This window comes from Hordeum vulgare, chromosome 6H, assembly GCF_904849725.1.
Source record: "Hordeum vulgare subsp. vulgare chromosome 6H, MorexV3_pseudomolecules_assembly, whole genome shotgun sequence".
Classification (NCBI taxonomy): Eukaryota; Viridiplantae; Streptophyta; class Magnoliopsida; order Poales; family Poaceae; genus Hordeum; species Hordeum vulgare.
In genome coordinates this window covers 21756474-21769524 of record NC_058523.1, presented here as the reverse complement: position 1 = coordinate 21769524, position 13051 = coordinate 21756474, and the positions used below count along the sequence as shown (strand labels likewise).

Here is a 13051-nt window from a genome sequence, read left to right as displayed (position 1 = left end):
AGTCTTTTCTTGATTCCGCGGTATTGTTGGATCGAAGCGGCTCGGACCGACATTACTCGTATGCTTACGAGAGACTGGTTTCATCGCTACGAGTAACTCTGTTGCTCAAAGATGACCGGCGAGTGTTGGTTTCTCCAACTTTAGTTGAATCGAATTTGACCGAGGAGGTCCTTGGATGAGGTTAAATAGAAATTCATATATCTCCGTTGTGGTGTTTGTGTAAGTAAGATGCGATCTTACTAGATACCCATGGTCACCACGTAAAACATGCAACAACAATTAGAGCACGTCTAACTTTCTTTTGCAGGGTATGCTTGTGATGTGATATGGCAAACGATGTGATGTGATATATTGGATGTATGAGATGATCATGTTGTAATAGTTAATATTGACTTGCACGTCGATGGTACGGCAATCGGCAGGAGCCATAGGGTTGTCTTTAAACTAACGTTTGTGCTTGCAGATGCGTTTACTATATTGCTAGGACGTAGCTTTAGTAGTAATAGCATGAGTAGCACGACAACCCCCGATGGTGACACGTTGATGGAGATCATGATGATGGAGATCATGGTGTGACGCCGGTGACAAGAAGATCGTGCCGGTGCTTTGGCGATGGAGATGAAGAAGCACATGATGATGGCCATATCATGTCACTTATGAATTGCATGTGATGTTAATCCTTTATGCACCTTATCTTGCATAGAACGACAGTAGCATTATGAGGTGATCTCTCACTAAAATTTCAAGACGAAATTGTGTTCTCCCCGACTATGCACCGTTGCGATAGTTCTTCGTTTCGAGACACCACGTGATGATCGGGTGTGATAGACTCAACGTTCACATACAACGGGTGCAAAACAGTTGCACACGCGGAACACTCGGGTTAAGCTTGAGGAGCCTAGCATGTGTAGACATGGCCTCGGAACACATGAGACCGAAAGGTCTAGCATGAATCATATAGTTGATATGATTAGCATAGAGATGCTTACCACTGAAACTATTCTCGACTCACGTGATGATCGGACTTGAGATAGTGGATTTGGATCATGTACCACTCAAATGACTAGAGAGATGTACTTTTTGAGTGGGCGTTCTTAAGTAATATGATTAATTGAACTAATTTTCATGAACATAGTCTAATGGTCTTTGCGAATTACGATGTACCTTGCGCTATAGCTCTACTATTTTTATATGCTCCTAGAGAAAATTTAGTTGAAAGTTGATAGTAGCAAACTTTGCAGAGGATTGTCCTCGTTGCTGCGCAGACGGCTTATGTCCTTAATGCACCACTCGGTGTGCTGCACCTCGAGCGTCGTCTGTGGATGCTGTGAACATCCGACATACACGTTTCTGATGACTACACGATAGTTCTGTACAAAATACTTAATGGCTTAGAAGCAAGGCGCCGAAGACGTTTTGAAACGTCACGGAACATAAGAGATGTTCTAAAGAGATGAAATTGTGATTTCATGCTTGTGCCCTTGTTAAGAGGTACGAGACCTCTAACAAGATTCTTTGTCCACAAAGTAAGGGAGAAAAGCTCAATCGTTGAGCGTGTGCTCAGATTATCTGAGTACGACAATCGCTTGAATCAAATGGGAGTTAATCTTCCAGATGAGATAGTGATGGTTCTCCAAAGTCACTGCCACCAAGCTGTGAGAGCTTCGTGATGAACTATAACATATCAAGGATAGATACAATGATCCTTGAGCAATTCGCGATGTTTGACACTGTGAAAGTAGAAATCAAGAAGGAGCATCAATAGTTGATGGTTAGTAAAACCACTAAGTTTCAAGAAAGGCAAGGGCTAGAAGGGATACTTCGTGAAACGGCAAAACAATTGCTGCACTAATGAAGAGACCCAAGATTAAACCCAAACCCGAGACTAAGTGCTTCTGTAATGAGGGGAATAGTCACTGAGGCGGAGCAACTCTAGATACTTGGTAGATAAGAAGGCTGGCAAAAGTCGAAAGGAGTATATTTGATATACATGATGTTGATGTGTACTTTACTAGTTCTCCTAGTAGCACGAGGGTATTGGATACCGGTTCAGTTGCTAAGTGATTAGTAACACGAAATGAAAGCTACGACATAAACGGAGACTAGCTAAAGGCGAGGTGACGATACGTGTTGGAAGTGTTTTCAAGGTTGATATGATCAAACGTCGCACGCTCCCTCTACCATCGGGATTGGTGTTAAACCTAAATAATTGTTATTTGGTGCTTGCGTTAAGCATGAACATGATTGGATCGTGTTTATTGCAATACGATTATTCATTTAAAGAGAATAATGGTTACTCTATTTGCTTGAATAATCACCTTCAATGGTTTATTGAATCTCGATTGTAGTGTTACACATGTTCATGATATTGGTGCCAAAAGATACGAGGTAATGATGATAGTACCACTTACTTGTGGCACTGCCGCTTGAGTCATGTTGGTATAAATTGCATGAAGAGGCTCCATGCTGATGGATCTTTATACTCACTTGATTTTGAATCACTAGTGACATGCAAATCACACCACATGAGCAAGGCCTTGTTTTCATTGAGATGAAACAAGATAGTAACTTGTTGGAAGTGATACATTTTGATGTATGCAGTCCAATGGGTGCTGAGGCACGCAGTGGATGTCATTATGTTCTTACTTCAATGACGATTTGAGTAGATACAAGAGTATTTACTTAATGAATCACAAGTCTGAAATATTGAAAAGTTCAATTTTGTTTCGGAGTGAAGTTCATCGTAACAAGAGGATAAACTGTCTACGATATGATCATAGAAATGAATATCTGAGTTACGAGTTTTGGTACACAGTTAAGACAATGTGGAAATTGTTTCGCAGTTCATGCCACCTGGAACATCATAGTGTGATGATGTGTTTGAACGTCATAGCCACGCACTATTTGGTATGGTGCATGCTATGATGTCTTTTATCGAATTAACACTATCATTTATGGGTTATGCATTAGAGACAACCGCATTCACTTTAAATAGGGCACCGCGTATTTCCGTTGAGATGACACAGTATAGACTGAGGTTTAGAGAAATCTAAACTGTCGTTTCTTGAAAGTTTGGGGCTTCGACACTTATGTGAAAAAGTTTCAGTCTGATAAGCTCGAACCCAAAGCGGAGAAATGCATCTTCATAGGATATCCAAAATAGTTGGGTACATCTCCTATCTCAGATCCGAAAGCAAAGTGTTTGTTTCTAGAAACGGATCCTTTCTCGAGGAAAGGTTTCTCTCGAAAGAATTGAGTGGGAGGGTGGTAGAACTTGATAAGGTTATTGAACCATCACTTCAACCAGTGTGTAGCAGGGCGCAGGAAGTTGTTCGTGTGGCGCCTACAACAATTGAAGTGAAAGCTGATGATGGTGATCATCGAGCATCGAATCAAATTACTACAAATCTCGTAGGTTGACAAGGTCGCGTACTACTGCAGAGTGGTACGGTAACCCTGTGTTGGAGGTCATGTTGTTGAGCAACAATGAACCTACGAGTTATGGAGAAAGCAATGGTGGGCCCGGATTCCGACAAATGGCTGGAGGCCATGAAATCCGAGAGAGGATCCATGTATGAAAACAAAGTGTAGACTTTGGAAGAACTACTTGATGGTCATAGGACTACTGAGTAAAGATGGATATTTAAAAGGAAGACATACGATGATGGTGATAAGTCACTATTAAGAAAAGTTCGACTTGTCGCAAAGATGTTTCCGACAAGATCAAACAGTTGACTATGATGAGACTTTCTTACTCGTAGAGATGCTAAAAGTCTGTTAGAATTATGTTAGTAGTCGCTGCATTATTTATGAAATATTGCACATAGGATGTCAAAACATTGTTTCCTCGACGGTTTCCTTGAGCAAACATTGTATGTGATACAACCAGGAGGTTTTGTCGATCTTAAAGATACTAGCAAGTATGCAAGCTCCAGCAATCCTTCAATGGACTGGTGCAAGCATCTCGGAGTTGGAATATACACTTTGATGAGATGATCAAAGATTTTGGGTTTGTACAAGGTTTATGAGAAATTTGTATTTCCAAAGAAGTGAGTGGGAGCACTATAGAATTTCTGGTAAGTATATGTGGTTGACATATTGTGGATCAGAAGTAGTGTAGAATTTCTGTAAAGCATACAAGGTTGTTTGAAAGGAGTTTTCAAAGGAATACCTGGATTGCGCTACTTGAACGTTGAGCATCAAAGATCTATGAAGATAGATCGAAAGTGCTTAATACAAGTTTCAACAAGATGCATGCCTTGACAAGTTTTTGAAGGAGTTCAAAATAGATCAACAAAGAAGGAGTTCTTGGTTGCGTTGTGAGGTGTGAATTTGAGTAAGACTCAAAACCCGACCCCGACAGAATAAAGAGAATAGACGAAGGTCGTCTTCTATGCCTTGGCCATAGAATCTGAAGTATGCCATGCTGGGTACCGCACTTGATGAGTGCCTTGACTCAAAGTCTATTGAGAGGTACAAAGAGTGATCCATGATTGAATCACTAGAAGCGGTCAAAATTTATCCTTAGTAACTGATGGACTAAGGAATTTTTCTCGATTATGGAGGTGGTTAAAGAGTTCGTCGTAAAGGGTTACGTCGATGCAAGCTTTGACACTAATCCGAATAACTATGAGTAGTGAAACGGATTCGTATAGTAGAGTAGATATTTGGAGTATTTCCGAATAGCACATAGTAGCAGCATCTATAAGATGACATAAAGATTTGTGAAGAACACACGGATCTGAAAGTTTCAGAACCGTTGACTAAAACCTCTCTCACGAGCAAAACGTGATCAGACCCGATAACTATATGGGTGTTGGATTCGTTGGAATCACATGGTGATGTGAACTAGATTATTGACTCTAGTGCAAGTGGGAGACTGTTGGAAATATGCCCTAGAGGCAATAATAAATTAGTTATTATTATATTTCTTAGTTCATGATAATCGTTTATTATCCATGCTATAATTGTATTGATTGGAAACACAATACTTGTGTGGATACGTAGACAAAACACTGTCCCTAGTAAGCCTCTAGTTGACTAGCTCGTTGATCAAAGATGGTCAAGGTTTCCTGGCCATAGGCAAGTGTTGTTACTTGATAACAGGATCACATCATTAGGAGAATCATGTGATGGACTAGACCCAAAACTAATAGACGTAGCATGTTGATTGTGTCATTTTGTTGCTACTGTTTTCTGCGTGTCAAGTATTTTTTCCTATGACCATGAGATCATATAACTCACTGACACCGGAGGAATGCTTTGTGTGTATCAAACGTCGCAACGTAACTGGGTGACTATAAAGATGCTCTACAGGTATCTCCGAAGGTGTTCGTTGAGTTAGTATGGATCGAGACTGGGATTTGTCACTCCGTGTGACGGAGAGGTATCTCGGGGCCCACTCGGTAATACAACATCACACACAAGCCTTGCAAGCAATGTGACTTAGTGTAAGTTGCGGGATCTTGTATTACGGAACGAGTAAAGAGACTTGCCGGTAAACGAGATTGAAATAGGTATGCGGATACCGACGACCGAATCTCGGGCAAGTAACATACCGAAAGACAAAGGGAATGACATACGGGATTATATGAATCCTTGGCACTGAGGTTCAACCGATAAAGATCTTCGGAATATGTAGGATCCAATATGGGCATCCAGGTCCCGCTATTGGATATTGACCGAGGAGTCCCTCGGGTCATGTCTACATAGTTCTCGAACCCGCCGGTCTGCACACTTAAGGTTCGACGATGTTTTATGCGTATTTGAGTTATATGGTTGGTTACCGAATGTTGTTCGGAGTCACGGATGGGATCATAGAAGTCACGAGGGTTTTCGGAATGGTCCGGAGACGAAGATTGATATATAGGATGACCTCATTTGGTTACCGGAAAGTTTTTGGGCATTACCGGAAAAGTTTCGGGCTCATCGGTAGTGTACCTGGAGTGCCGGGAGGGGTGACGGGGACCATCAAGAGGGGTGTCACGCCCCAAGGGGTCTCATGGGCTATGGGAAGAGATAAACCAGCCCCTAGTGGGCTGGAATAAGTTCCCATAAGGCCCATAAGGTTTGAGAAGGGAAAAACACAAGGTGGAAAGAGTTTCCAAGTGGGAAGGTGGAATCCTACTCCAAGTAGGATTGGAGTAGGACTCCTCCACCTCAAATTTCGGCCAAACCTTGAGGGTTTGAGGCTGCCTCCTCCCCTCCCTCCCTCCTATATATACTGAGGTATTAGGGCTGATTTGAGACAACTTTTGCCACGGCAGCCCGACCACATACCTCCACGGTTTTTCCTCTAGATCGCGTTTCTGCGGAGCTCGGGCGGAGCCCTGCTGAGATTAGATCACCACCAACCTCCGGAGCGCCGTCACGCTGTCGGAGAACTCATCTACCTCTCCGTCTCTCTTGCTGGATCAAGAAGGCCGAGATCATCGTCGAGCTGTACGTGTGCTGAACGCGGAGGTGCCGTCCGTTCGGCACTAGATCGGAGCGGATCGTGGGACGGATCGCGGGACGGTTCGCGGGGCGGATTGAGGGACGTGAGGACGTTCCACTACATCAACCGCGTTCACTAACGCTTCTGCTGTGCGATCTACAAGGGTACGTAGATCGGAAATCCCCTCTCGTAGATGGACATCACCATGATAGGTCTTCGTGCGCGTAGGAAAATTTTTGTTTCCCATGCGACGTTCCCCAACAAGAGGATGTGTGCAACATTGGAGCAGGCGGAGGATGCGTGGCTCCTTGAGGAGGAGCCTTTCCGGTCGTGAGGATGTGGAGGAAGGCGACGGAGATTGAGAGAGGCGAGGACGCCGGGAGGTGCAATCGACAGGGAATGAGAGGGGCATCCGGACCCGCGAGTGGTGGTGAGGAACGACGGCCGGGTCGGGCGCTTGATGAGGCAGAGGCGCGGGGTACAACTGCGCAGGGAGGTTGCCGGTAGGCTTGATTTGGAAATTGAGGAGAGGATTGGGTGGATGGATTTTTGGATCGAGGGGATCCCGATGGGAGAAGGGTACACGATGGCGGCGCTCGGCGGTGGGGGGTGGCCGGCGGCACGCAGTGAGGCGGGCGGGGCTGGAGGTGGCGGCGCGCTGCATGTAGAGATGGGATTGGAGGCAGGGTCGTGCTGGTGGCTGAGCTATTTTTTTCTTTTCTCTTGCCCGTGCCGGTTCGGGTTGACTTATTACTTATGACGAGGACTACATGTTGAATACCTAAAATGAGAGGGATTTTTCTTGCAAATAATGATGACGACGTACAACCAGAAGTGATCGTCGTTTTATTATTAGGTAATGATATAGATATAGATATACGCTCTCCGTTCCTAAATATAAGTCTTTTTTATAGGTTTCACTACGGACTACATGCAAAGCAAAATAAACGAATCTATAATTTAAAATACGTCTGTATATATCCGTATATAGTCTAAAAAAAATCTGTAAAAAGACTTATATTTACTAGAAATGAAGAGACTAATGTGTGGTTCAACGTGGAGTTGTTTGCAGAAAAGAAAACTCCCAAGGACCAAACCGCTCTCAGGGTTTCTGCAAATAAATAGCCGTCACGCGTTTTCCATCCGGCACCCTCCACACGTTTCTTCTCCATCCGGCCCTCGGGAGTTAGCGGAATTGCCAGGCGAGTCCTCCCGCGATGGAGCCAACCGCCGGTTCCGGTTCAGGAGCAGCAGGACCGGTCGAAGACGACCGCATCCAAGAACCGGACTCCAATGCCTCCACGACCGCTGCTGCGCCGCCACCTCTCCGTGCGAGCGCGACGCCCCTCCACCTCGAGCAGGCCGGAGGCGGCGCCGATGGGTCGAGCCCCGCCACGGTGGTCGAGTCCCTCCACGGTGATGGACCGCCGCCCAGGGACATTCCTTGTCCTCCGAGCTCCTCCACCCGCACCGACGACTACGCCGCGGCATTCGGAGACGGGGTCGCGGACTCGAGCGACGCCGTGGGCGGCAGCAAGGCGCGGGTGAGGTGGAGCTACCCCGTGGTGGCGGAGACGAGGGAGGTGCCCAACGCGGCGGCGCATCCGTTGGACCCCAAGCAGGTGGCCAGGCAGCGCTTTATCGAGCGGCTGATGAAAGCGCGGGCGGCCGTCGACAAGGAGCTGGTGCTCGACCAGACGGTGATCGAGCGGCTGATTCAAGAGCAGTCGGCCGACGAGGAGGCCAACCGGCGATGGGAGCAGCAGGTGAGGGCCTCTGCGACGCGCTCTTGTTGTTTCTTGGAGTTCTTGGCGTCTCTGTCTCTGGAGTGCGTTCTTGAGCATTTCTTGGTTTCCTCTTGAGCAGTTCAACTCGTTGCGTGCGCAAGAGGCAATGTATAAGAAGGAACAGGTATGTCATGAATCTGGTCTTGGGAATTGCTTGCTGTAATCTGTTAAAATCTTGGGGTTGGGGATGATTCAGCAGTAGAAACGGAATCTCGGGCAAATGTTGGGGACAGTTTGACGATTAGGTATTTCCTGATTATTACTCGAGCTATTCTTGCGGTGCGTTATCAAATTTAGAGGTAGGCAAGGATCTTGTTGTGATAATTCGCAGCTGTGCTAATTGATTCTTCTATTTGGTATGGTAGCATGTTTTGCACTTCTGCTGCAAGTGAAAAATGTGGGGAGATATGAGGATCATGTCTTGGCAGTGGTTGCTGACTTGCTGTCATATTTTGGCAGCAAATGGTGATGCCAAAATGTATCAGTTTCCAGTGTAGATGAATGGTGTTAATCTGAATGTTTGCTCGGGATCCTTGGCTGAAAGGATGAAACTGGCTCCGAAGCCTCAAAACTCAATTCATATGAATAATTGGCAAGAGCAGAAAGGATTTGGATGACTTGACATTTCAAACTTGTTAGCCCTTTCACCTTTGCTAATCCGAAATGTGTGATCTTGATGCTACTTCTGTGGAGCAGGAGAAATTATCACAGGCACATGTTGGGGTAAAGGTGAGACCCAAGCAGGATAAACTACCACAAGTAAAGGGGAAATCGTTCTGGAGTCTGTTCAAGAACAAGGTATGGCCTGAATCTTGTCCATATGAGCATCCTTGCACTTACCTAATTTTTTGCATAGAAAGAAGAACCAGGATTTTTTCGTTTTCTTGGTTTCTGTTTGTTCATGTTAAGTTCTTGGACCTGTTACTGTAATCAAGGCATGAAATCTTGGTTCGAGTAGTAATCTTGGGCAATGTTGGCAGAAGTACACACGTCCTTGTTTCTCGTGGATCATTCCACAATCTGGCAATGTATTTTGAAGCAAATGGCTATCTTGTTGAAACTGTTGTCTATAAAATGTGGGGAAATCCTGAGGTAGTGTCCTGATCACTGCAATATTTTGGTAACAGAGCCTGAAGTCGAATGTATGATCCTCCTTTGTAAACAGCTGCTGTTATCAGAAACTCTAATCTAGGCAACATTAGTTCAAGGCTGCATATCTGAACATAATTCCTGTAAACCATTTGCCATTTACATGAAAATCGGCGGCCACTTTAGGATTTGGCGAGAAGTTTCGCCATTTGGTCAATACTTGGTTCAGAAGCCTCAAAATATAATTTCATGTAAATAGTTGCCAAAAATAAATAAGCTTTTGACGCACAAGTTTTGTGGCCTTGCTATACATTATTGCTTTTTTCTTCTGACCGGGAAAAGGAAAAAAATGATTGGTTGTTTGTTAATTCCATTCACTTATTTCTTGTTTTGAAATACTCAAACTCAATCTTCTTGTTGATTCTGTACAATTGTAAGACTGGCAGGATGATGTATGGTCTTTAACTTCATTTTCTTCATTTCCTGTCAAATAGATTTTTTGTAGAAAAGGAAGGGAAATATATCCGGAACATGTGAAGCACCAGGTTTGTCTTCATTTGTCTAATGTAATGTTCAAAATGGAAGTGCATGAAAAATCAGGATCAAAGGCCTATATCACAATATACTGCGATGAGTGGTTCCTGTACAATCAACTGTTCAGAAGGATTATGTTCTCTTCTATAAATACTAAATTGTATGTTAACTCTTCGTTGTGATAGTCTGATGGGACCTGAATCGTAGTTGTACTGTTATTGAGTTTGTCATGTGTTAATAGATATCTTCCTTGTTTTCTTACTGAACAACAACCGATCAGTATCGGTGATGGGATTATATATTAGCGGTTTCAAACATTTCCAGAGAACATGTAAACCTGAAAACAAAATTTCCATCAAATTTTTAGATATGTTGTCTCCATGTTCAGCTCAGCATAATTTGAATTCTCATATCTGTGTGTTCATTGCAGACACATCCTATCACTGAAGTCAGAAGGTATCATAAGCTTGCTTCTGACAAGGCGAACCATCTTGATGCCTATTCGGAATTTAGACGGGTGATTGGAGACGGAGAGTGTTTCTACAGGAGCTTCATATTTTCCTACCTAGTAATTGCCCTCCTCTCTTTTCCTTAGCATATGATGTAGGTTTAGTAATTTAACTTTCTCTATTTATATGAATGTACAACAGGAGCAAGTTATTGATAGGCTGGACACAGATGAGGAACACCGTCTCCTTGATGTTCTTGAAACAGCGTCTGCACGACATGCAGATCTCGGATGGAACTCTGAGTTTCCCAGGAGCAGCAGAGTAAGTTCTCGCCTTCTCCATATTTGTTCATTCTTGGATAAACATGCTTGCAATTGCAAAGGGATGATGATTCTCTTCAGGTTACAAAGTACACTTCAAGCAGCATCTGGCATCTCACTATCTTTGTTTGTCATTTGCAGGAGATGCACAATTGCTTAACAGTAGTGACATGCCGTCAAAGTTTTACACAATGTTGGCACAAACTTAAATTTCAAGCTTATTGTGAAGTTAACAACCCGATTATAACAACGACCTTAAGAGAAATTTACTTGCAAAGGAACAACGGCAAATATAACGAGGAAATAACATAATTTTATGTTGAGCACTGCAACAATGCACACCTGCTGGTTATTATTGTACAGTCACCTCACCATTCTCGTTCTGTTACTATGCTATAGTATATGCTTATTGACTGAAGCTTCTCAGAGAGTTGTCTTAGCTGTGGTCTTTTATATCCTACCTTTGATCAATGTTATGTATGCATTAATATCCTATGGTATGTAATGATTATCAACTGTGAATAATTGAGTTGCTGATTTTTTCAGGCATTTAAGGAGCTGATTGAGAAAGTAATGAAATGGAAGAGCACACAATCAACTAGCAGGTCTTTTGATTCTCTTGTTTTCTGAAATTCCATCAAAGTATTGTAGCTGAATGCATTCCATCTCACTGACATGACATGTGCCATTTTTAGTCATTGTAAAGGGAACCTTCTCAAGAACCTTCTCAAGTTCTTCAGCACGTATGAAAAGACGAAAGACAGTGAGAAAAAACACCCTTGACCTTACATTTCCTTCTGTTCATCGTAATTCATGTTTCTGACACATTTTATTGGTTAGTTTTATTGACACATTTTATTGACTTACATTTTATTGGTTAGTTTTTGTTTTCCTCAGATTACTAGTAGCTATCGAGATATGCTCGCACAGGGTGGTGTATGAGCCGATTATACCAGAGGTCGTCCGAGGAAATTGCAGTTTGGAAGTTGTCAGTATCAGCGTCCCCTCCCTTACATTACCTCGTGCTGAATTTCTTGTGCAACCATTGTTGGATACACGACACTCATTTTACCTGACTTGTTGTTGCACAAACAGTGGTGCTTGGAGCACGTCATTCCAGCTCGTGTGGACGCGGACCATGTTATGATGGTGGCTTTGGCCAGCGCGCTTGAGGTCCCGCTCAGAGTGGAATCGTTCCAACGAGGATATGCTCCAGATATCTACACTCGTCCTGGAGTTCCCCGTCCGAGTGTGACCCTGCTGTACACGGGTCATCACTACGACATTATCTACCCACGTGCTCCTTCTGCTGAGAGTTCGAGTCATCAGGCTTCCCAGAGAGAAGATCCTACTGATCAGAGTTCAAGTCATCAGGCTTCCCAGAGAGAAGATCCTGCTGATCAGAGTTGAAGTGCACAGGCTTCCTAGAGAGAACATCCTGCTGATCAGAGTTGAAGTGAACAGGCTTCCTAGAGAGAACATCCTGCTGATCAGAGTTCAAGTCAACAGTTTCCTGCTGCCTATGAATGAGAATGTTGCTGAGCTTAGTGGTAGAGAGTTGGAGTACAACAGGTTCCCCATGAAGTTAGGGTAGGCATAGCATAGCATATACTTGTGCATTCTTCTTGTATTGTGGCACAAACTGCTGGTACCGATGAATGGACTTCTCGGTTGCTGATCCCTTGTCTGAAGAGTGAAAAGGAAGAAAAACTTGGGTTGTTGTTTAAATTGTTGGATAGTATACAGTGAACCTTCTTAACTTTTGGCTGTCATCCTTTCTATCTCTGCTGTTTACCATACTTGTGTATGTTTTGTACTTTTCCAGGAGTGGCTTGGGAACCTGTTTGAACTACAGTATTCCAGTAGTAGTCCATGGAATTGTACTCACTCTGTTCCTAAATACAAGTCTTTTTAGAGATTCAACTACGGACTACATACGGAGAAAAATGAGTGAATCTACACTCTAAAGTATGTATATACATCTGTATGTAAGTGAATCTACACTCTAAAGTACTCCCTCCGTCCCAAAATTCTTGTCTTAGGTTTGTTTAGAAATGAACGTATCTAAATACTAAAAGTTGACTAGATACATTCATATCTAGACAAATTTAAGACAAGAATTTTAGGACGGAGGGAGTATGTAAGTAAATCTACACTCTAAAGTATGTATATACATGTGTATGTAGTGCCTAATGACTTCTCTAAAAAGACGTATATTTAGGAACGGATGGGGTACATGTTATGCATCTTCGGACTGTTCTAATTCATCTGAAGAAGATGAACATATTTGATTAGAATGGATGCAGCCCTAATTCAGACTGTATTAGTATTTAGATACATCCATTTGTAGATAAATCAAAGACTAAAATTTTGGGACGGAAGGAGTATATACTTCATCTTCAGATTGGATTGGATCCAAGAGAAAGGATTTGAGAT

The 13051-nt window shown here is 43.3% G+C and overlaps 1 protein-coding gene across 1 annotated transcript; it reads left to right on the top strand.

Moving 5' to 3' along the window:
• The first annotated feature begins 7898 nt into the window (after positions 1–7898).
• Positions 7899–12374, top strand: LOC123402620 (ubiquitin thioesterase OTUB2-like). Its single transcript, XM_045096558.1, has 10 exons — positions 7899–8202; positions 8303–8347; positions 8920–9021; positions 9807–9857; positions 10277–10414; positions 10497–10616; positions 11162–11220; positions 11311–11378; positions 11497–11603; positions 11711–12374. The coding sequence occupies exons 1-10, from the start codon at positions 8089–8091 to the stop codon at positions 12023–12025; spliced, it is 1119 nt and encodes a 372-aa protein (XP_044952493.1). The 5' UTR covers positions 7899–8088; the 3' UTR covers positions 12026–12374.
• Positions 12375–13051: the final 677 nt, after the last annotated feature.